The sequence below is a fragment of the Chlorocebus sabaeus genome, chromosome 12 (assembly GCF_047675955.1).
Source record: "Chlorocebus sabaeus isolate Y175 chromosome 12, mChlSab1.0.hap1, whole genome shotgun sequence".
NCBI classification, from domain to species: Eukaryota; Metazoa; Chordata; class Mammalia; order Primates; family Cercopithecidae; genus Chlorocebus; species Chlorocebus sabaeus.
This window is the reverse complement of record NC_132915.1, coordinates 71,507,114-71,530,705: the sequence shown is the minus strand read 5'-3', so window position 1 is coordinate 71,530,705 and position 23,592 is coordinate 71,507,114. Positions and strand designations below refer to the sequence as shown.

General features: G+C 41.2%; 2 protein-coding genes across 2 annotated transcripts in view; both read left to right on the top strand.

Moving 5' to 3' along the window:
• The window catches only part of GRIN3A (glutamate ionotropic receptor NMDA type subunit 3A), a 173,255-nt gene extending 149,817 nt beyond the window's left edge, over nt 1-23,438 (top strand). Inside the window, exons 7-9 of the mRNA XM_007968548.3 lie at nt 17,149-17,313; nt 18,666-18,742; nt 23,099-23,438. Of these exons, the coding sequence (XP_007966739.3) occupies nt 17,149-17,313; nt 18,666-18,742; nt 23,099-23,438 (582 nt within the window). The remainder of the gene's footprint in view (nt 1-17,148; nt 17,314-18,665; nt 18,743-23,098) is intronic.
• Nucleotides 1,094-4,450, top strand: PPP3R2 (protein phosphatase 3 regulatory subunit B, beta). Its single transcript, XM_007968547.3, has one exon. The coding sequence runs from the start codon at nt 1,132-1,134 to the stop codon at nt 1,651-1,653; it is 522 nt and encodes a 173-aa protein (XP_007966738.1). The 5' UTR covers nt 1,094-1,131; the 3' UTR covers nt 1,654-4,450.
• Nucleotides 23,439-23,592: the final 154 nt, after the last annotated feature.

Genomic DNA, 23,592 nt, shown 5'->3' with positions numbered 1-23,592 from the left:
CAAGTCCCTTTGAACTGTTTGCTCTTGAACCGCATTTGTTTCTTATCCACTTGGAGTAATTGATGTGCTCCTAAGGAAGAAGGAATAGGAGGGAGCATGTGAGATTAGTCTTCAACAGAAAGAGCAAATCTAGTTGAAACAAAAGGAGAAAAGTGAGATCATCCAGAGGTTACTGTCACTCTCAACACACATAAAAGTTTTCTTTGGGCAGATTGCAGACGTTCCCCGGAAGTATTCTGCAGAATAGCCGCCAGGCACCAACAACAAAGATGTGACTTGGGCATGAGATGATGCATTGGAGGGAACAGAGTAACAGAGGTTGTGTTCTTGAGACCTGTGTCATCTTGAAAATGCCCTGAATTCAGCATTGTTTATATTCCTCGGGAATATGTTAGTGCCTGTAGGTGAGCCATGTGAAAAATTCTGGTCTGGTCTCTTACAAACACTCTGAACCCTATGTCCTGAAAAAGTTACAGAAGGATGTCAAGCCTGGCTTCCCCTCCCAGGGAATCGTGGAAAACATACTATATCAATGCCTTGATGTGCCACCTTGTTTGGTCCTTACACTAAGTCTGTAAAGCAAGCATACAGTGTCCTTGGTTGCAGTTCAGTCATTCGGCATATATTTACTAAGCACATATTGCCTGTGAAGCACTATGCTTCTGGGATACTGTAGCGAATAATACAGATGTGACCCCTTCTCCTTCGGCGCTTACTTTCTCAGATAAAAAAAAAGGAGGGGGGACATAAGTAGATGAAATAATTGCCAGGGGAATTGGGGTTATCATGGAAAGGTACAAGGCGTTTGAGAGAAGGATAAAGAGAAGGGGCAGCCCAGGTTTCCACCTCTGCCTCTCCCGGGCACCCCCAGGCTCCATTCTCTCCTCCCTCTACCCCTGCCCAGACAGCACCCACCTCCCCTTCCGCCCCCTTTTCCCTCCTTCTTTCCCTCCTCTCTCCGCTCCCTCTCTGACCTGCCGCCCCTCCCTCCGCTCCCCTGCCCTTCTGCTCGACTAAGGCCCCCGGGAGCCCTCTACCCCCACTGCATGGCCCAACCGTCCGGGCACGCGCCCCGCCTGAGCCCGCCGCCCCTGCGCCCTCCTCCCACCCTGTGAGCCTGGCCGTTGCCAGATGTCCACAATGGGAAACGAGGCCAGTTACCCGGCGGAGATGTGCGCCCACTTTGACAATGATGAAATTAAAAGGCTGGGCAGGAGGTTTCGGAAGTTGGACTTGGACAAATCAGGCTCTCTGAGCGTGGAGGAGTTCATGTCCCTGCCGGAGCTGCGCCACAACCCGTTGGTGCGGCGAGTGATCGACGTCTTCGACACCAACGACGATGGAGAAGTGGACTTCAAGGAATTCATCCTGGGGGCCTCTCAGTTCAGCGTCAAGGGCGACGAGGAGCAGAAGTTGAGGTTTGCGTTCAGCATTTACGACATGGATAAAGATGGCTACATTTCCAACGGGGAGCTCTTCCAGGTGCTGAAGATGATGGTGGGCAACAACCTGGCGGACTGGCAGCTCCAGCAGCTGGTCGACAAAACCATCCTCATCCTGGACAAGGATGGCGATGGGAAGATATCCTTTGAGGAATTCAGTGCTGTGGTCAGAGACCTGGAGATCCACAAGAAGCTGGTCCTCATCGTGTGAACCTTTTTCTTACAAGCACCACCCAACAACTTTTGCTTTCTTCCCTACCTCTTTCAAGATTTGCTCAAGATGTGCAACTGTCTCTCTGACTTACCTGGAAGTATTTCTCTTTGTGAAGCCATATGTCCCAACAGGAGCTTCATCACCAGCTCAGTGCTATTAATTCTTCTCTGAATGACTCAGGGTACCCTAGGAGGGGAAGAGCAAGTCAATTGAGCATAGTGGGGAAAGAAAAGGAAATGCCTTTTATAAACATCTTTGTTTTGATCCAAAGACCAAACTAGAACTTTGAAAGTTCAAAAATAAGAAAATACACATTTTTGCTGTTATTTCTCGTCATTTTGTTTATGGGAGGAAATTTATAATTTGCATGGGTGTTAGGTGAACTGTTTTCATTCGCTTGTGTTCAGATATCTTGCCAGATTGTTAACTTCCTATTGTAGCAACAGGGACAAATATATTTATCTTTGCTGGGCATCTTGTAATCACTTTTCTTGGGGGACAAAATCCTATCTTTTCCTTCAGCAGATTGCAGCCCCATTCCCCACAATGCATCCAGAAATCGCTGTGCATGTTTGAGGGGTAGGAGTTCATTTGGCCTCCTCCTGACTCATTGCTCCAGCTCCTGAACAGAAACTAGCTTCAGGGCTCTTATAGGAAATGCTAAGCCTGGACTAAGTGCCTAGCTCAGTCATCATCCTCACTGGCAGTGGGTTTCCAGGGTTGGCAGCCCACATCAGCATTAAGTTCAATGAAGGGGACCTCCAGCTAAATAGGGCAAGGAAAGTGTTCTCCCAGAAAGCGCTCTCACCTCGAACACTGGCCCCTACCCCCCAGAGAATGGAGAGAATGGGACATTTAGTTAGTTGTCCCATGGAGGAGAGGCAGTAAAGATTCAGGCTGCAGTGGAATCTCCCCAGGATGCTGAAGTGGCATTATGTCTGTTGCTCAGAGATGCAGAGACAATTGTGTCTCCACAGCAGAGGTGGATGCTGGCTACACTAGCTATGCTGATTTTGAAAATCAGATCTGGGGCATAGCAGAGAAGCTGAGAGCTCTCTCATTCCGGGAAGCCTTTTCCCTAGTGGAACATTCAGCACAGAAGTCCTCACACCCTAATCGATTTCCACCACTGGGAGCCTGTGGTTCCGGGGGAGATTCAGAATGCACGTGTCTCTTCCCACTCATTTATGTCATGTTGGTAGCTTTAGATCAGCCATGGTGAGAAGAGAACAAAAGCTTTTAGTTGTTTTTGTTTTGTTTTGTTTTGGAGAATCGGTTTACCAGTAAATACATCACTGCCTGTACGCCAAATGTTACCAGCCCCCTGAGGTCCCACATACTATTGTCAGTTCTCAGAGCACAAACTGTCCTTAGAAGAGCAGGGCTAGGACTTGTCGCAGCATCTGTGGCTCCACACCAATCCCCTTTCTCACAGAGAACCACTTCCCATATAAGATGCTTAAGGCTCTCAAAACAGCAGAACAAATGAAACATACTCTCCCTACACTTGCTTAGCTAAGGGATACCACTCAGGTAACTTTTTTCAGGACATGGAAGATCTGTTTCAAGGAGATTTACTGCTATTTTATTTGGAAGAAGCTGGCAACTGGTCTTGACCAAAAATAGAAAAAAAAAAAAAAAAAGTTCACAAATTTAATCACTTGCAGGGAACCCATCTACCAAGGCACCCTACCATATACTTTTTTATTTAATAGATTACTTAGAAACCACAAAAATAGGAATCCTTGCCCCTTCAATTCCTGTTCAACCCTAAAAATTGTGATAAACACTCCCAACCCTGTGGTGATCAGGGTTATGCAATGTTCAAAGATTCAGACACACCTGGGTTTGGATTCAGTTGCAACTAGGTTGTTATCACACTGACTTCTTTTTAGCTGTATAAGCATGAATAATTTACTTAGCCTGTCTGTGTCTTTCCACCTAATTAAAAAGAGGATCCTTCCCAGGGTTATTTTGAGGATTCAAAAAGGCATGCAACACAGTTGGAGCACAATTCCATTTCATTCAACTAATTCCCTTCCCTTCCCCCTTCCTCCCCTTCTACAAGATCAATATGTAAAGGAGACATGAGGCTCACTGGTTGCTTTTGAACACTTACTTAGTTCCTAGCTACACCCACTCTAAAATTAACTGGACATTTGTGTACAGTCCATATCCAAGCCCAGAGAGAAAACAATGGGAACAATTTCAAGGTCCTCCCCGACTCCTTCATTTGCAGAGGGGACAACAGACTTTCTGACTTGAGAGCTGGAGAAATTTTAAAAGAAAATCTCTCATTCCAGCCCAACCTATTTAACTTTTTGTGGAGGAATTTTACATGGAGAAAGCGAGCACATGTCATGCTAGCCAAGAGGACATTATTGTCATTAAAGAGAGACATTATTTATATACCCTGCAATGTGCACATTAAAGTATGGAAATTTTAAAATTATGACCAAGGGTTTGAAACATATTGGATTACATGCTCACATTTAACAAAGAGAGGAAATGTATTTCAGTTTCTGGAGTGGCTGGAATTTACAAGTTAATTGTCCAATAAATCTACTGAAGATAATTACATAAGCCTTTGTGGCAATGACCTTGAACTGACAGCCTGTATCTGGATTTAGCACTGGAAAGATCTAACTGGATATTTGGGTTAAAAGAATCACATTTATTCCCAAATCAGAATGCTTTGTGTTTCCTGTCAGTTAATTGCCAGTTGCCAACAAATCTAGTTCTATAGTTTCTTGGGATGATGATAATAAACGTTTATTGAGCAATTGTCCCATAACTTTTGATATAACCTTTGTTATACATATAATTTAATCATCATAACAACACTGTGAGTCTGGTGCCATTATTTCAGCATTACAGATGAGCCATGTAGAGATCTAGAATCTTCTCCAAAGTCACGCAGCTGGTAAGTGGCAAAGCAAGGATTTGAACCAGGCTTTCTGACCCCAAATCCTGAGCTTTATTTCTCCCTCTCTGCATTTATCTTATTTTTATAGTTCCTATATCTACCTGTCACAAATTATTTATTATAGTCGTAACCATGCATATAATCAAATCAAGCCTCAGTTTTCATAAATGATGAAACTGAAGCCCAAAGAGGTAAACTGCTTGTCAAAGAACAAGCAGCCTCCACCACTTCGGTTCTATGTATTGCAATGAAACAGATATGTTAGACAAGACAGTTTTAAACCATGTTCCACCATTGGCTCATCTTGAGAAACAGGTGACAGTATTTAGATTAAGCCGATAACACAAACCAATATGCTCTGAGGCTATAGAGATCAGTCACAATATGTTGTTATGAATCCTATGTTAATGGACTGTGTCTGCTCTCTACCGTATGTTGCAATCCCCAGACCACTAGACACTCTTTTTGAAACAGAGAAAAAAATATGGCTTCAGCAAATTCAATTTAGCTTTGGTGTATATTCTATCATGCTTTAGAAACATTCTCAAGGAAAAAATATCTTCCAAACATTTTTGTTAATTACAAATTCCTAAGCCACTGTCTGAGGAACAGTGTGAATTTTTTAAATGAAGACAATTTTCATTTTAAAAAATTACAAATTCCATTCTCCACTTACACTGCTGATTCTTTCTGTCTGTTAAAAGAGAGAGTAGGTAGTTAGTCTGCTATGGTGTTATATCTATTTTGAATACTGTGAACAGGGGAGGCTCGGGTGTTTTTAAAAACAGAGTGCCGGGCGGGCGCGGTGGCTCATGCCTGTAATCCCAGCACTTTGGGAGGCCAAGGTGGGCAGATCATGAGGTCAGGAGATCGAGAACATCCTGGCCAACATTGTGAAACCCCGTCTCTACTGAAAATACAAAAATTAGCTGGGCGTGGTGGCACGTGCCTGTAATCCCAGCTACTCAGACGGCTGAGGCAGGAGAATCGCTTGAACCAAGGAGACAGAGGTTGCAGTGAGCCGAGATCGCACCACTGCACTCCAGCCTGGGTGACACAGCAAGACTCCATCTCAAAAAAAAAAAAAAGGATATAATTATGGTAGAGGAACAAGGCCACTAGACTGAGAATCAGACTGGATTCCTCTGCTGCTGTGTCAACTACCGTACCTACTCCAGTAGCCAATGACTATGAACTATAAATCATGAATCATCAAGAATTAGCTGATTCATAATGAAAAATTATAACACTGAAGGGTCACAATAGTAGCAATAAAGCTGTGTAGATCAGAAGACAGTCTGACCACTCACAGGCTAACTCTGACCTATAAATGTTTGCTTTTGTTGTTACTGGTTTTACATGGTGTTTGTTCTCACAATGCTTTTTAAAAATTGCCAATATTTTAAAAATCTGAAGATTTGAAATAAAAACCTAAATTACTACAAAGAAATGCAGGTCGCTCTAACATGGAGGTAGGCTTTTATTGACTAAGGAGTCTCTGAAATATTGAGATGAAATTAAGAGTTTCAGCGAAGAAAAATTAACACTGTTACACTCTTTGGCACAGAAGTTTAAAACGGACTGAAGTGTTCACTATTTTTCAAAAATATAACACTGGATACAAAATATTTATCCCCACAATATTTTCTAATGCCTGAAACAGTAGAAGAATGTACAATAATCAAAATAAGTATAGCTGTGTAAAATTTCAAACTTTTATATAATAAAATATAACAAAGATAACAAGAAAACATAAAAAGGGGAAACATAACATGTTAACAAAAGGGTTAGCAGTTTTTCAACAAAAAGCCTCACTGTGTTTGATGTGCATAAATAAATATGCAAAAAAGTCATTATTGATTCATACAAAAGGAGATAGGAAAAACAAACATGGAAAAATAGCCTTGTTAATTCAATAAATACAACTTACAATATTTAAAACAGGAAAAATCATTAATCATAAAACAGAATTGGCAAAAATAGAAGCTTTCTATGCATTGCGGTATCTTTGGTGGCACTGGGAATGGCCTCCACCCTTTTTATGGGACATTTTACACATCCCAAGTCATCAGAACAGTTGTATCCTTTGACTGGGTAATCTTGCTCATTGCAATATGTATCTCAAAGAAATAAAAATATTTTAAAATGCTATACACGGCCAGGCGTGGTGGCTCATGTCTTTAATCCCAGCACTTTGGGAGGCTGAAGCAGGCGGATCACTTGAGGTCAGGAGTTCAAGACCAGCCTGGCCAGCCTGCTGAAACCCCATCTCTATTAAAAAATACAAAAATCAGCTGGGCGTGTTGGCACATGCCTTTAGTCCCAGCTACTTGGGAGTCTGAGGCAGGAGAATCACTTGAACCCGAAAGGCGGAGGTTGCAGTGAGTCGAGATCACTCCACTACATTCTGCCCTGGGAGACAGAGTGAAACTCCATCTCAAAAAAAGAAAAAAAAAAAAATGCTACACACAAAATTTTTTATTGTAGCAATATTTGTCGTATATACAATAAATAATAATATTTAAAAACTTAAATACCTACAGTTTGGGAGTAGTCAATTATAACAAAAACAATAGGTGATAGTCTTAGGCCACTAAAGTTAATAAATAAAATAATAGTTAGAAAATAATATTTTTAGAAATTAATATTAAAATAGTTTATTATGTTAGAAAATAAATTCTTTCAAAAGCATAATGCAAACTTGTTATATCCTATGTTTAGAACTCTGAAAAATATGTGTGCATATATATGGTCATTGTTCAGAAGAGAAAATGGAGAATTGAAAGTAATTGTTTTATAGTACAAGGATTATGGGTAATCTCACATTTACTTTTTAAAAATATTTTTCTGAGTCGTTTTAATAATAACTTTTTCAAAAAAACTGCACAACAGAGCTAATGTGGCAAATTAAGTGCCATTTCAACCCTAAAAGATTGTCGCCCAAGCTTAGAAGAGATGGAGGCTCAAGAATCCCAAGAAACAGGGAGAGAGAAGAATCTTCACAGCAACATGGGCAGCGCCATGTTGATGAGCCACTAAGCAGTTTCCATGTTAGAGGAATGCAGAGAGTGCTGTCAAAATCCTTGTTTAATCTAAATGTGTGAGCACTACTCACTTAGGCTCATGCAGTGTCTCCCTGGATTTTGTGTTAATAAATTATCTCCTCTTCTGTTTCTTTTGTTAAGTGTGATCTTTCACTATGTCTTGGTAAATGAGAAAATTTCAGGTTCTCTGAATGACTCTCTTTTTTCTCCATCTTCATGATTCTTGTTAAATATATATGTTTTAATTCCAAATGAGTGCACTGCATAATCTTACCTAACTCTCTTCAACCAGACTTTCTCCACTGGGAAACTCTGTCTTTGGTATATTTGGAGCCCATATTTTATGTGGATATGATTCTCCTACTTCAAGAAAAGAAATGAGACACAGAGACAAAGTATAGAGAAAGAAAAAGTGGGCCCAGGGGACTGGCGCTCAGTATACAGAGGACCCACGCCAGCTTTTTCTTTCTCTGTACTTTGTCTCTGTGTCTTATTTCTTTTCTCAAGTCTCTCGTTCCACCTAACGAGAAACACCCACAGGTGTGGAGGGGCAGGCCACCCCTTCACTCCCCGACAAGGGGCCATATGTATAGACACAGCAATGAATCTGCCAAGTTCTTTTGAGCAACTAACTACTCTTCTGGGCAAAATAATCAGGAGGCAAAAAATAAATAAATAAATAAATAAATAAATAAATAAATAAATAAATAAATAAAATAGATACCAGGTCTTCAAAATTAGAAATAGCATTTGCTTCTTCCTTGTCCTGCTTCCAAGCATCTATGAGTCATCCATATTTCAGAAGCACCATAGCCTTTTTCTTTTCCTTACCTCTCATTAAAATTATTATTCCTCCCCCTGTCACCAGCTCTCTTATTAAGGAAAAAAGTTTTTGAACATCAGCATTTGGCTGTGCAGATCCAGAGAGGAGAAGATACAAAGCTTAGTGCATTAGGTCACTGAAAAATACAATTATTCTCCCAGGTTCTTGAAGTCATTTTGCTCTGGGGAAAAATATTTAATAGGAAATCTTCAGAGTAAATGTATTGAACACTTACTACATACTAGGCTGTTGGAGACAGGCAAAAGCAGCACAGCCTTACCCTGTCAGAGAAGACTTCCTAAAACAGGCTCCACCCGTTCATTTCTGAGATCTGTGTCAGGATACAGTCTATCTCAAAAGAAGTTATATTCACACCTTGGAGCTAGAAGACCTTAATCATTTAAACAGTACATATATTGAATCAGATTATACCGTTGCAAGCAACAGATTTTTTTTTTTTTTTTTTTTTTGAGATGGAGTCTCGCTCTGTTGCCCAGGCTGGATTGCAGTGGTGCAAGTTCAGCTCACTGCAGCCTCTGCCTCCCAAGTTCAAGCAATTCTCCTGCCTCAGCCTCCCAAGTAGCTGGGACTACAGGCATGTGCCACCATGCCTGGCTAATTTTTGTATTTTTAGTAGAGACCATGTTGGTCAGGCTGGTCTCAAACTCCTGACCTCAGGTGATCCACTTGCCTCAGCCTCCCAAAGTGCTGGGATTCCAGGTATGAGTCATTGCACCTGGTTGCAACAGATTTTTAAACTTAAGCAAAAACCTATCAAAAGAATAATGGGAAAGCTCGATGTTTTGAAGTAAGAAGGAGAGTAACAGATGAAGCCTCGAACCACAGCACTCCAAGGATGCTAGTGCAGGAACTAGGAAACTATGTCTTCGAGGCACTGACATTGGAAATGACTAGCTCCAAGCACTTTTGATGCCCAGTGTTTCTGATTCAGATCCACCTTGGCCTGCCTTGAGTCCCATGTTTTGCCTGGTGAACAGGGAGTAGGGAGTCTGTGATTGGTAGACACACCAAAACCACGTGAAGCAGGAAGAGGGCAGTTCCCCAAAGAAAGGATTCTAAGAAAACAAAATCGGTACATTCCACCTGAAATTTTTGCATTCAGTTTCCAATGTTTTACTTCAGTAATTTTAAATATTTTTTGTCCCAGTTTCAACAGTACATCTCTAGATTGGTGAATATTAGCATGATCAGGTCAAGCTAGCAAAACTGGGCCTTGTTTCCTCTCCTTTTAATTGAAAATGTCGATCTCCACCCTTCTCTCTTAAATAACTGTTCTAGGAAGCTTTTGTGATATAATGAGACTGTTTGGGATTAGGAGTGGGGGGAATTATGCAAATTTATTTATACAAAAAAATCCTAGTTTTCATATGCTTTCATTAATTTGTTTAAAAAATATTAACAGTGCTGGGCACTGTTCTAAGCAATTAGAATATGTACCGAGCGAAATGGACAAAAATGCTGCCCTCCTGTAGCTTACATTCTACTTTCGTAGGGAAATAGGCAATAAACAAATAATCACATATTATGTCAGGAGAGAAATAAAGCAAAGTAAGAGAGATAGATTGTGTCTGAAAGAGGAGGGAAGGGGGAACAGAATTTGCCTTTTTAAGCACAGTGATTAGTAAACTTCACAGATAGGTGACATTTGAGAAGAAACCTAAAGAAAGTGAGGGAGGAGCAATATTGATTCCTGGCAGAAGAGTTTACAGGCACAGAACAGAAAATGAAAAGAACCTCAAGCTGCAAGTTGCTCAAGCTGCAAAGTGAACCAGTAAGAGAGAAGAAGAGGAAATTGATCTTGTAAGGTCTCATGGACCATTGCAAGAACTCTGAATTTACTCTGCAAGAGACAGAAAACCATCACAAGGCGTTGAGCACAGGGGTGACATGACAGCCATTCTTACTGCTGTGAAGAAGACAGAAGTTGTTAGGGAAAACAACTAGGAGGCTGTCTCAATAATCTAGGTGAGGTGAGAGGTGATGGTGGCTTGGATCAGGGTGGTTGGTGGAGGTGGTGGGATGTTGTTGAATTCTGGATATACTTTGAAGGTCGGTTCCACCATATTTGCAGATACACAGGGTAATGGGATGCTAGAGAAAGACAAGAATCAAAGATGGTTCTAAGGTTTTCTCCCTGTGTCATGGCAAGGATAGAGGTTCATTGAGATGAGAAAGACGGTCCAAGCAGCAGGTTTCAGGGGTAAAATTAGGGGTTTGCTTTTAATGTGTTATCTTTGAAATGTCTATTCATTACCTAAGTAAAGAGGCAGAGTAGGGACTTAGGAAAGAAAAGCCCCCAACTCTTGGGAGTCATTGACATCGAGGTGGGATTTAAAGCTGACTCTGGATGAGAACATGAGTGTAGTTGAAAAACTGAAAGCATGCCTATGTTCACAGTCAGAAAGATGAAGAAGAAAAGCAAAAGAGACGAAGGTACAACAAAGAGAAAGATGGCCGGGCGCGGTGGCTTATGCCTGTAATCCCAGCACTTTGGGAGGCCGAGGCGGGCGGATCACAAGGTCAGGAGATCGAGACCATCCTGGCTAACACGGTGAAACCCCGTCTCTACTAAAAATACAAAAAACTAGCCGGGCGCGGTGGCGGGCGCCTGTAGTCCCAGCTACTCGGGAGGCTGAGGCGGGAGAATGGCGTGAACCCGGGAGGCGGAGCTTGCAGTGAGTGGAGATCCGGCCACTGCACTCTAGCCTGGGCGACAGGGCGAGACTCCGTCTAAAAAAAAAAAAAAAAAAAAAAAAAAAAAAAAAAAAAAAAAACCAAGAGAAAGAAGTATCACAAAAACAAAGTTGAGAAACTATATACCAAAGAGGATGGAGTAATCAATGGCATCCAAGCTGCCAATACATGAATAACGTGAAAACCGACCATTAGATTTGGCAATATGGAGGCCATTTTTGACTTTTACAGGAATTGTTTGACAGGTAATGGGAAGGGACAAAAGTCTGATTGAAGTGGGTCTCAGGGAGAATGGGAGAAAAGGAATTAGAAGCAATGAGTATAGACAACACTCTAGAAAACCAGAGAAATCAGGTGGTTGCTATGTGTTGGGAGGTGTGGAATGGGCACAAGGAAGGAATAGCTGCATAGATCTTGATTAGTAACATCAAAAATAAATGATGAGTGAAACTCCCTTGCTGGAGACTTGAGAACTAGTCACTAATCTAGCTGTCAGATGTTTCAAGTGACCACATCCGAACAAAATACAAAGCAGGGTTTGGGCAACAACAAAGTTTATAATCTTATCCTCTACATGTTACTGATCTGGTCAGAGACCACACCTGTGATAGTACAAACATCTCCTTTTATCTGAAGTTGGTCCGTTCCTAGAAATGTGTTGACTAGTAAATTTATAGATGGTGGAAGCCCTTTCCATTATTTCAAATGGAAAAAAAAGTATTCACATCTCATCCAAAAATCTCAAGCAGTTTCCCTAAATTCACTAAAACACTCTTAGGCACCTATAGGTATTTAATATCTAATGCACAATGTATAGATACGTGGCAATCTACCAAGAATTTCTGCATAATATAAAACATTTAAAACATTAGTTGTATAATGCATAATTAGTTGGTATTCCTGAATGCAATATGCAGAGTACAGTATCAGATACAAACTATGTTTTTTCTTCACAGTGTAGTAAATATATACTAATGTAAATTAATAATAAAATGCTAAAGAAACATAATGAAAATAAATAACATTTAGAAAAACGAAATACATAAGCAAGGCAATTTTTCGAATGATTACTTACTAGTTAAAGAGTTGCCTAAGTGAGGTGGGGTGGGTTAGAGTAAGTTTGTGAAGGACCAAGTGGAGCAATAAATGCCTGAGATTTGTCCCTGGCTAAATCCTGGGACAAGCCAGGTGCAGTGACTCACACCTATATTCCCAGCAATTTGGGAAGTGGAGGCGGGCAGATTACCTAAGGTCAGGAGTTCAAGCCTGGCTAATATGGTGAAACTCTGTCTCTACTAAAAATACAAAAATTAGCTGGGTGTGGTAACGCATGCCTGTAATCCCAGCAACTTGGGAGGCTGAGGTATGAGAGTCGCTTGAACCCGGAAGGTGGAGGTCGCAGTGAGCCGAGATTGTGCCACTGCACTCTAGTCTGAGCCTCAGAGTGAGACTCTGTCTCAAAAAATCAAATCAAATCAATCAATCCTGTGACAGTCTTCTCTCCTTGGCCCTTGAGTCTCTGGAAGTGTGTGGTTATGAGCTAGCAAATGAAGCTGCAGCTGAAACAATGGGATAAAGGAGGGAAAAAAAACCCTCAAAACTTATGTTTGTTTGCATTCTTTTTGCATTCATTTACATGGCTTTTGACAGCATGAGACTGGACTTCTGCTTGCATTTCTGAATGTGCTACCATTCAAGTCACTTGGCAGCTGCAATTATCATTTTGTCTGCATCACCTGAATGTATTTTAAACATTTGATATTGAATATTCGTAACTCCTTCTTTTCTTCCTCTGACCAGTAATGAGTATCAAGTTGAGCAGTTTTTTACTAGAAAGAAAGTTTTCACTTGATAATATGGGGAAGATGCACATATGCATAGCACATTTAGACAGTGTGATCCTAGGGGAGGAACCCCTGAATTACAAAGGCAGCTGTACATCTTGTCACTCAGACTCAGACACAATTGAAACATTTTCTCTGGTGTTCACAGGCAGATGATAGTGGATTTTTCATTCCAATGGGAGTTTTAAATAAAAAAATTTGATAGTCGTTGCAGTGAATTGTGAGAATTCAACTAGAAAAGGATACCTATAAATGGCGATTGCTTGACAAGCATTGCAGGCTTTGGCACCAGACAGTCCTGGATCCGCAGCCTGGATCCTGACTTAGTAGCTTGCATGATCTTGGGTAAGTAAGCTTATTAACCCCTATGAACCTCTGCTTTCTCAAATGTGAAATAAGGATAATAACACTTAACTTACAGGGTAATTATAAGATCATAATACATGTATATTGTATCTGGCATATGTATTAAATGTTCAATTTAAAAACAATACTTCTGTTAGTCTATTAGCATGTGGGTATAAACAACAGAAGTTTAAAGAAAAAAACGTATAATATAAACTGAATATGGCCTATTTGTTATTGAGGTACTAAGATAAAAATTATTGTTTTTAAGAGACTAATTATTGTGATGCACAAGAAAACAGAGGGAGCCATGTCCATAAAGGCAAGATGACTCACTGCGAGTTACATTTTTCCTCCTCATCTTGGCAGTGTCTTATAAAAAAGCAGTGCCCATCTTCTCAGAGTCTAACTGAATGTTTGATGATGGTAAAGCCCAAACTAAATTCTCCCAGTCTGTTCTTAATCCACAGCAATAACTCACTGAATCTTTCATATTATAGCCATATCCTGTATACACTAAAATAGGTCTAGGTCAAGGACTATTTTCAGACACATTTGTATGTACTTTCTGCATGTCAGGTTTATATAACTGGTCGCCGTTTGCACACAGAGATGTCCCAGGAAAATCTCTAGTACCTCTGAAGCCCTTGGGATCCAATGTGCTTCTCTACCAAACCCTTTCCCAGACCAGCATTCCTTGTTTCCTAGGGCTGGGCTTCGACCTGCATTCCCAAATCATCTGCCCAGTTTTCCTGCCTTGTGCCAGTCTCAGAGCCCCCACTCAGCTCTAGTCTTTTCTTTTCTAGGGACCGTAACACTGGTCTTTGATTCATAGCCTGCAGTACTGGCATGGAGGGAGAGAGATTTCCTGAGCTAGGCTCCAACACAGCCTGAAATCACCAAGCTTCGCTTCTGAGTCCTGACCCCCAGATAGACTTCCCTATGCACCCTATGCCTGAATCATGCCTGGCTGGTTGTTTCTCCAGAATTGAGGTGGGGAGAGGTGGGAAGAATGAAAGGAAAACCCTTTAAAGAGAATGGGAGGGTCATTTACATCGGACAAATGAGCCAGTGAAGACTGTGGGCTCTGAAAACAGACTGCATGGGTTTGAACCCCAGCTTCACCTTCACAAGCTATGTGACCTTGGACAAGTTATTGAACTTCTTTGTTGCTCAGTTTCCTCACTTATAAAATGGAGATTATACCAGTATTTACCTTATAAATTGTCATAAAGATGAGGCAAGTTGCTACACTGATAAAGTGCTCAGAATTGTGCTTTACACATATTAAATGTTAATTATCAATGATAATGATGACCACAAGCTTCCAGCAAAGGGGTAACACCCAGGCTCCTTAGTACGGCATCTGAGGATTTGCCTAGTAGGGCCCTGTTTCTCTCTCACTGCATATCTTTGTCCATATGTGCCATTATAAAAAAATACCTGAGACTGGGTCCTTTTAAAGAAGAGAACTATATTCCCCACAGTTCTGGAGGTTGGAAGTTCCAGATCAAAGCACCAGCACCAAAGCACTGTCTTAGTAGGGGCCTGGTCTCTGCTTCCAAGATGGCACCTTGTTGCTTGACCTCCACAGGGGACAAATGTTGTGTCCTCACATGGTGAAAGGGTGGAAGGGCAACAAAAGGGACTAGCTAGCTACCTCAAGCCCTGTTATAAGGGCACTCATCCCTTCAAAAGGGCTCTTAATACCAACACTTGGAGTTTAAGTTTAAACATATGAGTTTGAGAGGGACAAAAACATTCAAACTATGGCATTATTCATGCCTTGTATACTCTTCCTTCAGCCACAGCAGTCAGTTTCACAACACTATACCACTGTCCAGGAAAGTCATGTTTTCCTTTGTTTATGCTACCCTCAGGTTAGTGCGTTCACTTTCCCCACCCAACCTCCCCATCCTGCCTCTCTTATTCAAACGTTATTTCATGCGCCACCTTCCCCACAAATCCCAGGAAGCGTGGATCAAATGTATCATGGAGGCATATGTTTGTTTTCTCCCTAGACTCAAGCTGTTTAAAAGGAAAGATACAACGTCCTTCTATCGCCATCCTATGATACACAGAAGAGTGCCTAGCACATAGTATTAACTCAATATATTAAGTGTTTTTAATTCTACAGGATTGACTCTTGTCATTGATGTCAATGGCTAAATAATGGCTGTTTTAGAGTACCTGTGAGGGTTTTCTTAGATAATCTACACAAATCACTTAGCAAAGTGCTGGCCACATATATTTATTGTGACTAGTACTGTTGCTATAACTGCTGATGTTTTGGTGTATAGCAGTATAGCAGAAAGAGCTCAAGCTTTGGAGCTGAAGAGAAATGGACTGAAAGACCAACTTTGCCACTTAAAAGCTGCAGGAACTCCAATTTCCTTAGTTATAAAATTGAGGTTATAATATCTATTTGAATGTAAAACACTTGGCAGAAAGTAAGCAACCAATAAATATCATTAGATTCCTTCTCTTTCTCTTCTATGCGTATTTTTGTGGCTTGGCTCAGTTTACTACACTTCTCTGGTCTCACTTTCCTCCTCTGTAAAAATGAACTAGATTATTTCCATGTTCCCTACCAGATCCAAATTTCAAAGTTACTGAACTTACCATCTTTTTCCCCTTGAATCTACTCATTCTCTGTCCCTGAGGGAGGTTCTTTCCCTGATAGCTACCCAGTATATTAAATTGTTTCAATTCTCTATCTCTCTCTCTCTCAATCTCTCTGTAAGAGACCGTAAAGTGGTCCAGACCCAGGGCCTTGGCACAACTCCAGGGGCCATTTGCACAGTGGGATTAACATACGAATAGCACCTGTCAACTGAAGAATCATGAGCTTCATAAATTCGGACAGGAGATCTTCATTTCTCATAAAGGGTTGCAGCTAGCAGGCCAGCCATCCTGCAGAATGGGAAGCATAGCCTCAGCAGAAGCTGACAGCAAACACTTCAAGGGAGGGGTAAAAGCGAACAGGAATTTATGCTGAGTGGGGTGGCTGAGTATATATATTGAATAACCTATAGGAGGAGTCATAAATATTTATGAAGATACATGCACATGTGCAGTTGAGCTTCATGCCTCTTCATAGGCCCCATGTTCAAAAAATGGTGTTAGCATGACCCAAGGGTGGAGCTTTTGGTCTTCTGATGTCCAAACGTGAAGATGAGGACATGAAAACCCTCACTGTGCATCCCCCACAAGTTGGTCAAAACCATCTGGAGATCGTGGTCATCTTTTAGGAAGGGTGCATTGTGAAACTGGTGAGCTGTCACACTGAAACTGCAAAGAGGCGGGGAGAATCTGGTTATGGCCTCAGATGATTAGCTAAAGGTGATAAAGCAATGAATTATCAGCTTCTTGTTTTCCAGAGCTAGCTTCTGCTTACTTCTTAAGAAAGAATTATAGCTAAAACTAATAAGGAAGAGACATACTGAGGCATGGTAGACCTCCCATTCTATCAAGGCCAGGAATTCAGTTTTTAAGGTTTCTCTGGGGTCCCCATGGACAAGATAAAGTTCATTCAGTCAGTTGGAAAGCTTTGAATTTTATTTTTATTTCTCACACTCTAGGCATTGGGAGATCCTCAGCAGCCCACAGTCCAACCCTGGCTGAATTCTTTTCATGATGTAGAATAAAAGTCACAGAACACACAGGGAGAAATAGTCTCCAGCTTTCCTTGAGTCCAGAAAAAAATGAATATCCATCTGAAAACCAAAGAGTGCACGAGCATTGGGCCAGGTGTATCATTGTATTCATGGCCTTTTCTTTCCTGTTCTGTCACAGACTTTGCAAATGGGCATCAAACACTTCTCTGGACTCTTCGTGCTGCTGTGCATTGGATTTGGTCTGTCCATCTTGACCACCATTGGTGAGCACATAGTATACAGGCTGCTGCTACCACGAATCAAAAACAAATCCAAGCTGCAATACTGGCTCCACACCAGCCAGGTGAGTGCCACAGGTGTCTTGCTCCAATATTCTTAAACTGTAGAATTCCTAGTGATGGGAGGATCCAGAGCCCTATGTCAGACTGGTAAGTTATGTTACCACAATAACGAGGGTGGGGTAGGCACTCTCATTAGAGCAGAAGGAATTCTCTCTATTCCATTAATTCACATTTCTCTTAAATTAAGCTATCCCACAGTGCTCCTTCCTTTCCTATAACCCTCCACTGTTGCTCATAATAGAAGCAATAGAACTTTTTTTAACCAGGTTTCACTTAATAGTGACAGTCCGAAGAGATGGTGTGAAAGATTTCCTAGGTTCTTTTCTTGCCAAAATTGAAACCTATTACATGAGTTTAAAGTCCCTGGTCCCCTTTAAGCGATCCCACTTGCCCCTGTTCTCTCTGCTTTTTCCCTGGTCCAGAGAAGTTTGAGATCCACTGGGGCCAAGGCCAAACTTCACAAGGTCGCAGTTCTCTCCTGTAATCTAGACATCAACACACTGATTTACAGGGAGAACAGAAACTGTCAAGCAGACTGGCGATTCAAGCACACTCATTTGCACATCTCTCCCTGAATGAAATTGGCATGGAGACCCAAAATGTAGTCAGAAGGCTTCATAATGATGGAAGATCTCTAACAAAGGGAGTGGTTTCACTTGACCACAGCAAGGCTGGATAAGCCATCCCAGCCTCTCCTGTGGTGAGACTGCCTCCTACCCCCCAGTGTACCATGGATTACCTCCCAGCAGGGAGGCTGTCGCTTCTTCTGCATTTACCCCACTCATGTATTCATATATCCTTACGCTAACCTCCTTGCTTTGGTAACACTTTTCTTTTTTCTAGATAGGTTACTGTCATTGGTTTGGTTACAGCTGAACCCTGTTCTTCCTACTTTCATCCTGGGAAGTATTTGGTCCTCTAGGAGAACTCCACGTATCTTCCTTATTGTATCCTAATACGATTAATTTAATTCTCAAGAGTCCTCCTTCCCTTCTTTGTTTTGGTTGTCAATAATTTTGTACTTTTTACTCATCTTTAGCAATTATTGAAGGCCTTTTGCTACACATTAGTTATGATTGTGCCTCCTTATATCACATTACTGTCTTATAATACTGAGCTTTCCATCAGAGCACTTTTTTTGTTTATCCAGGTGGAATAATAGCCTCTAATTAGAATTTTTGTTCCCTTGAGATTTGAGGCTGAATGTTGATCTATTTTTAGGCATTCCTGGAATTTGTTTAAAGAGGCCAAGGTTTGTAATGACTACATATACCATTAAATGTCAAGTGGTTCTTCATCCCCTGACCTATGTGTTTCTCATAATTTCTACATGTGAATCTGTTCTCTCCACCAGAGATTACACAGAGCACTAAACACATCATTTGTAGAGGAAAAGCAACAGCATTTCAAGACCAAACGTGTGGAAAAGAGGTAAGAAGGGGCCAATGGCAACTGTCTTTATATTTGTAAAATAATATTTAGAGATCTAACTGTATAAATAGTTATTCAGATCAAATCAGGACAATTTGTTTAACAACAGAATCAGTATAAATAGAGGGAAATAAAACATAGAATAAAAAATGTATATGGACACTAAAATGCAGTGTACACAATATACTGTCATGATTAGAAATGTAGCCATGGACTCTAGGATCAACCCTCTTGATCCAAATCCTGTCCCCAAGACTTATGATATGTGTTACTTTGTGTAAGTCATTGATTTAATCTCTCTGCACCTCAGGTTCCTCATTTGTAAAGTTGAGATAAAAACAGTACCTATTTCCTAGAGTTGTTGTAAAGATTAAATGAGATCATACATGTAAATCTCTGAACAAAAGGAAATGCCTAATAAATATTAACTATTATTATGTACAAAATACATGTAAGAATTAATGAATACTGCAGGCAATTAATTTCATGGTTTACTGTCTTTTGGCATATTTCCACTCCCTACTCCTTTCTAGCACTCTTAGGAACAGAGTATTGGAAATATGAAACAGACATGTCCTGCCTAATTCATTTCCTGGCACTTTTCTACAAACTCCCTAGCAAAGAGCATCTTATTAATAGGAAATAACAAACATTAAATGCATTGATGACATCTGAAAATCGAAGCTCTTCACTGTCACCACACCAGGCTGTGGATGAGTGTTCCCTAGTTCATGGTGACTAAAGATGTCAGAAGCACTTGGGTCTGGTTCCTGGCTGGTTTCTGCTGCCTGCTGCCTAAGGCAACCCTCCTGATTCTTTCATACACCCAGAGGCCTCAGATGAGGGCATCAGCTCCAAGCAACTGTGTCATCTGTGACATATCCTCAGCTGAAAGCTTGGCTTTCTAGTTTTGAAATCTGACACACCTCTCATCGTAACAGAAGAAAAAGGGATGGAAAACAGGATTCTTTTTCATTGTTAGTATCTCCTCTGGGACTGCTGCAGTACCCTTCTATCCAGTCTCCATCTAGCTTGTCAGAATCATTTCCTTTATCTCTTGAAGTATCTCTTTCCAGTCAGTGAGCACTCCTCCCGCCTCTCTCAGTCTGTGGTATTCCTGCATCGTATTGCAAGTCTGTTAGTGACAAGATATATACTAGTCCAGCCACAGCTGTTCCATGTCATGTTACATCTTTTTTTTCTATTTTTAACATAAATTTTTAATAACAGTAACACAAGAAGACATAGCAGCAAATATATCATCTTACTATGACAAAATATTTGTTTTCCAGCTTCCTGTTAACAGAAACAGGAAGCCCAATAATCCCATCTCCAACTGTGATATGATTCATATTCACGTCTTTCTCACATAAATTGAAAGCCATTTGTGTCTTCTGACGCAACTTACCCACTTTTCTTGGCAGATTCCCTTCCTGAACCCCTTATTTTGAGGAGCTAAGGAGAACAGGAGCTCATGGTTTAGCTTGGGCTCACATTTCCTGTGCCTACCTCTATACAGCCCAACATTAGCAGCCTGTCAAACCCAACGAGTGTTTGGCATCCCATAGCTGTCATGTCTCTTTGGAATAGTCCAGTGGAGTACTGAACCTCAGTGTTACATAATTGCTCCAGGGAAACCTATTTTTAGTGTTAAATATCCATTTTTAGCATTAAATGCAGCTCTCTCGCTGGTCACATAACACTCTAAGACTGAAGAAGGCTTGAATCAAAGCAAAGCCTCAATGTTACTGAGGCTAGGTGAGAATAACACGCGCCGTGGGTTATTTTTTTTCCAAGCAGACACTGAGTCTTACACTCAGCATTTGTCACCTTGCACTCATAGGTACCCGCATCAAATACCAGACAATGGTGATACTAGCAACTAGAATCTGGCACAAAGTCCAGCATTTGTTTATTCCTCTATATTATATTACCAGATAGATATACAAAGCTCTGGAGAAGACCAGTCCAGCTATCTTTACTTACCTTATCACTGTGGCTGTCTAGACAGGCGAAGAAAATGTGTAGATGCTCTACTCTCAGGTTTTCCCTGCTATGAACCATTGTATGGCATTAGAACGCTCTCTCCCTCTTCTCTTGGAAGAATATCTATGTAAATGCTCATGCCTGCTACAACTTGACATCCCTCCCCTGTGCTCCATATTCACTGAACAAATAAAAGAGCAAGTAGATAAATGAATGGATTACTAACACGAGTTTGAGGAAACGCTTGGAGAAATTTTGGGTCATGATATGGAAGTAGGTATTGTCCCTTATTCATTTAATGCAGAGAAAATAAGGTACATATTACAGGAAACTATTTATATATAGCCCTGGGTTTATTCAACATGTGATTTCACATAAATTTTTGGTCTATCCTTCATCTCACTGGGTTCCCAATCAATACACGCCACTCCCCTTTTCCCTTTCCTCTCACTCCAAGAAACATAAAAATTACACACTATAACAGCACAATCACAATTACTTTGAGATGATTCAAATTCAATAGGAAAAGATTTGAAGAAAAATATTAAAGGGAATTATCAAGCTAGAAGGAAAATTACATCTCCTCTCTGACTCAGGTCTAAAGCCAATGGAGCTATAAGTGGGTTCATTACAGAACTTTTACCCAGCCCAGGATACATGAAAACTGAGTTCTGGTACCCTCTGCTCATTTATATAAAACTTAGACTATGAGGCATATTAAAGAACCACAGGGTGGTGTGGAGTGTGTGTTTCAATGGCTTGGGGCATGTATAAGTTGGTCTTCGCTATGTGATAAATCATCCCAATACTTAATGTTTTAAACAGCAAGTTGCTTACTAATTAATGGATCAGCTGTGCAGTCTGCTGATCTGAGCCAGACTTCGCTGATTTTGGCTGGGTTTGCTCATATGTCTGTAGCCAACTTTGGGGGAGGGGAAAAGCAGCTAAGGGCTGTCTGATCTATGATGGCCTCAGCTGGGTCAACTGGGAAGCCTGAGGATTCTCTCCATATGGTCTGCCATCATGCAGCAGACCATTCTGGACTTGTTCACATTGCAGCAGCAGGGTTCCAAGAGAGTGGAAATGTGCAAGACTTCTTAAAAGTTTAGGCTTGGAACTGCCACTCTGATATGTCTGCCACTTTCTGTTGGCCAAAACAAGTGTGAGAACAGTCCTAACTGAAGCAGGGAGGAAAGCAGATTCAGCATAGGTACAAGCTGCAAAGTCACATTACAGAGGGCATAAATGAAAGGAGAAAAGAAGGTTTATGGCCACTTTTACATAGAGACTTTATTATTATTCTCTTTCCCCTTCTCCCTCCAGATTGTCCCCTTCTCCTGGCAAGTAAGAGTCCAGGAAAAAAGTAAATTCAGTTAGATGAATGAGAACAAAAACACAATGGTTTGGTAGGATGTTTCTATTTAGTTTTGTCCTGTGGTTGATTGCAAAAGTTGTCATAACCCTCCTACTCCTCCTTCTGCTTCTCCTATGGTAGAAAAAATCAGCAGCTATGCTGCTTAGGGCTCTCATCTGTTCTTGTAGTGAGAAACTCTTCTTATCGCATAAGTGTCAAAGTGTGTTCCAGAAACAGGCCCAGTCTCCCCCGGTGACTATTTGGCAATAATTCTCATGCTGTCTATAGCCATCTCTCCGCGATGGTCGTAGGTGATAGGATGCAAGCCTAAAACAGGATTGCAAATTGCTTTCTATACGACTTTCATTATCCCAGCAAGACACTGAGGGCTTTCTTGCAATTTTTTAAGCATCAGACCTGAACTGTCATTCTCAACTCACATAAAAAACATCCCTATAGCAAGAAACACTTTGCTGAGACCTGTGGCTTATATGCTTTTATTCTTCCCAAAATCAAGTAGTAAATATCAGGATGGTCCTGTGGGACTAAGGATGAGCCATGTTATGAGCTCTGTCAGCAGGCTGATGCTCAGAACCCAACAAGTGAATAAACAGATTTTGCTTTTATTAAAGCATCATCTTTCAAACCATAAAATGTTTCAAGGTGTGGCTAGTTTCTGAGCTTCCCTTGCAAAAAGGAAATTAAAAGCAACCTAAGGTTGTTCACCAAAAAAAAAAAAAAAAAAAAAAAAAAAAGTGCCATACCCCATCCTATCAGCCCTTCAGATGACACCCGATTCCAATTTCGGAGCAGCATCGGACTTGAACTTTTGAATGTTCATGACTCCTTATTGCCCCATGACACCCTAGCAGGGAGTCTGTCCACAGCTTTGTTACTTCGTCTCTAAATGCACACCCAGCTCCATATTATTGACACAGGAAACGGCTAACAGATGAACAACAGCACTTTAAGAGCTGCAGAATGGAAAGTAAGTCTAAAATCTCTCTGTTTCCTAGGTCCAATGTGGGACCTCGTCAGCTCACCGTATGGAATACTTCCAATCTGAGTCATGACAACCGACGAAAATACATCTTTAGTGATGAGGAAGGACAAAACCAGCTGGGCATCCGGATCCACCAGGACATCCCCCTCCCTCCAAGGAGAAGAGAGCTCCCTGCCTCGCTGACCACCAATGGGAAAGCAGACTCCCTAAATGTATCTCGGAACTCAGTGATGCAGGAACTCTCAGAGCTCGAGAAGCAGATTCAGGTGATCCGTCAGGAGCTGCAGCTGGCTGTGAGCAGGAAAACGGAGCTAGAGGAGTATCAAAGGACAAGTCGGACTTGTGAGTCCTAGGTGACCACACTGCTCCCCTTTCTCAGTTCCTGACCTTCCTCTGAGCCCTTGAGACACTTTGTAATGCTCTTTTGTAACTACCGACAAAGGTATGGGCAAGCTGAGGCCTAGGTCTTCTCAGAGGTCAAGTCTGCTCTCCCTAGCCTAAAATGCA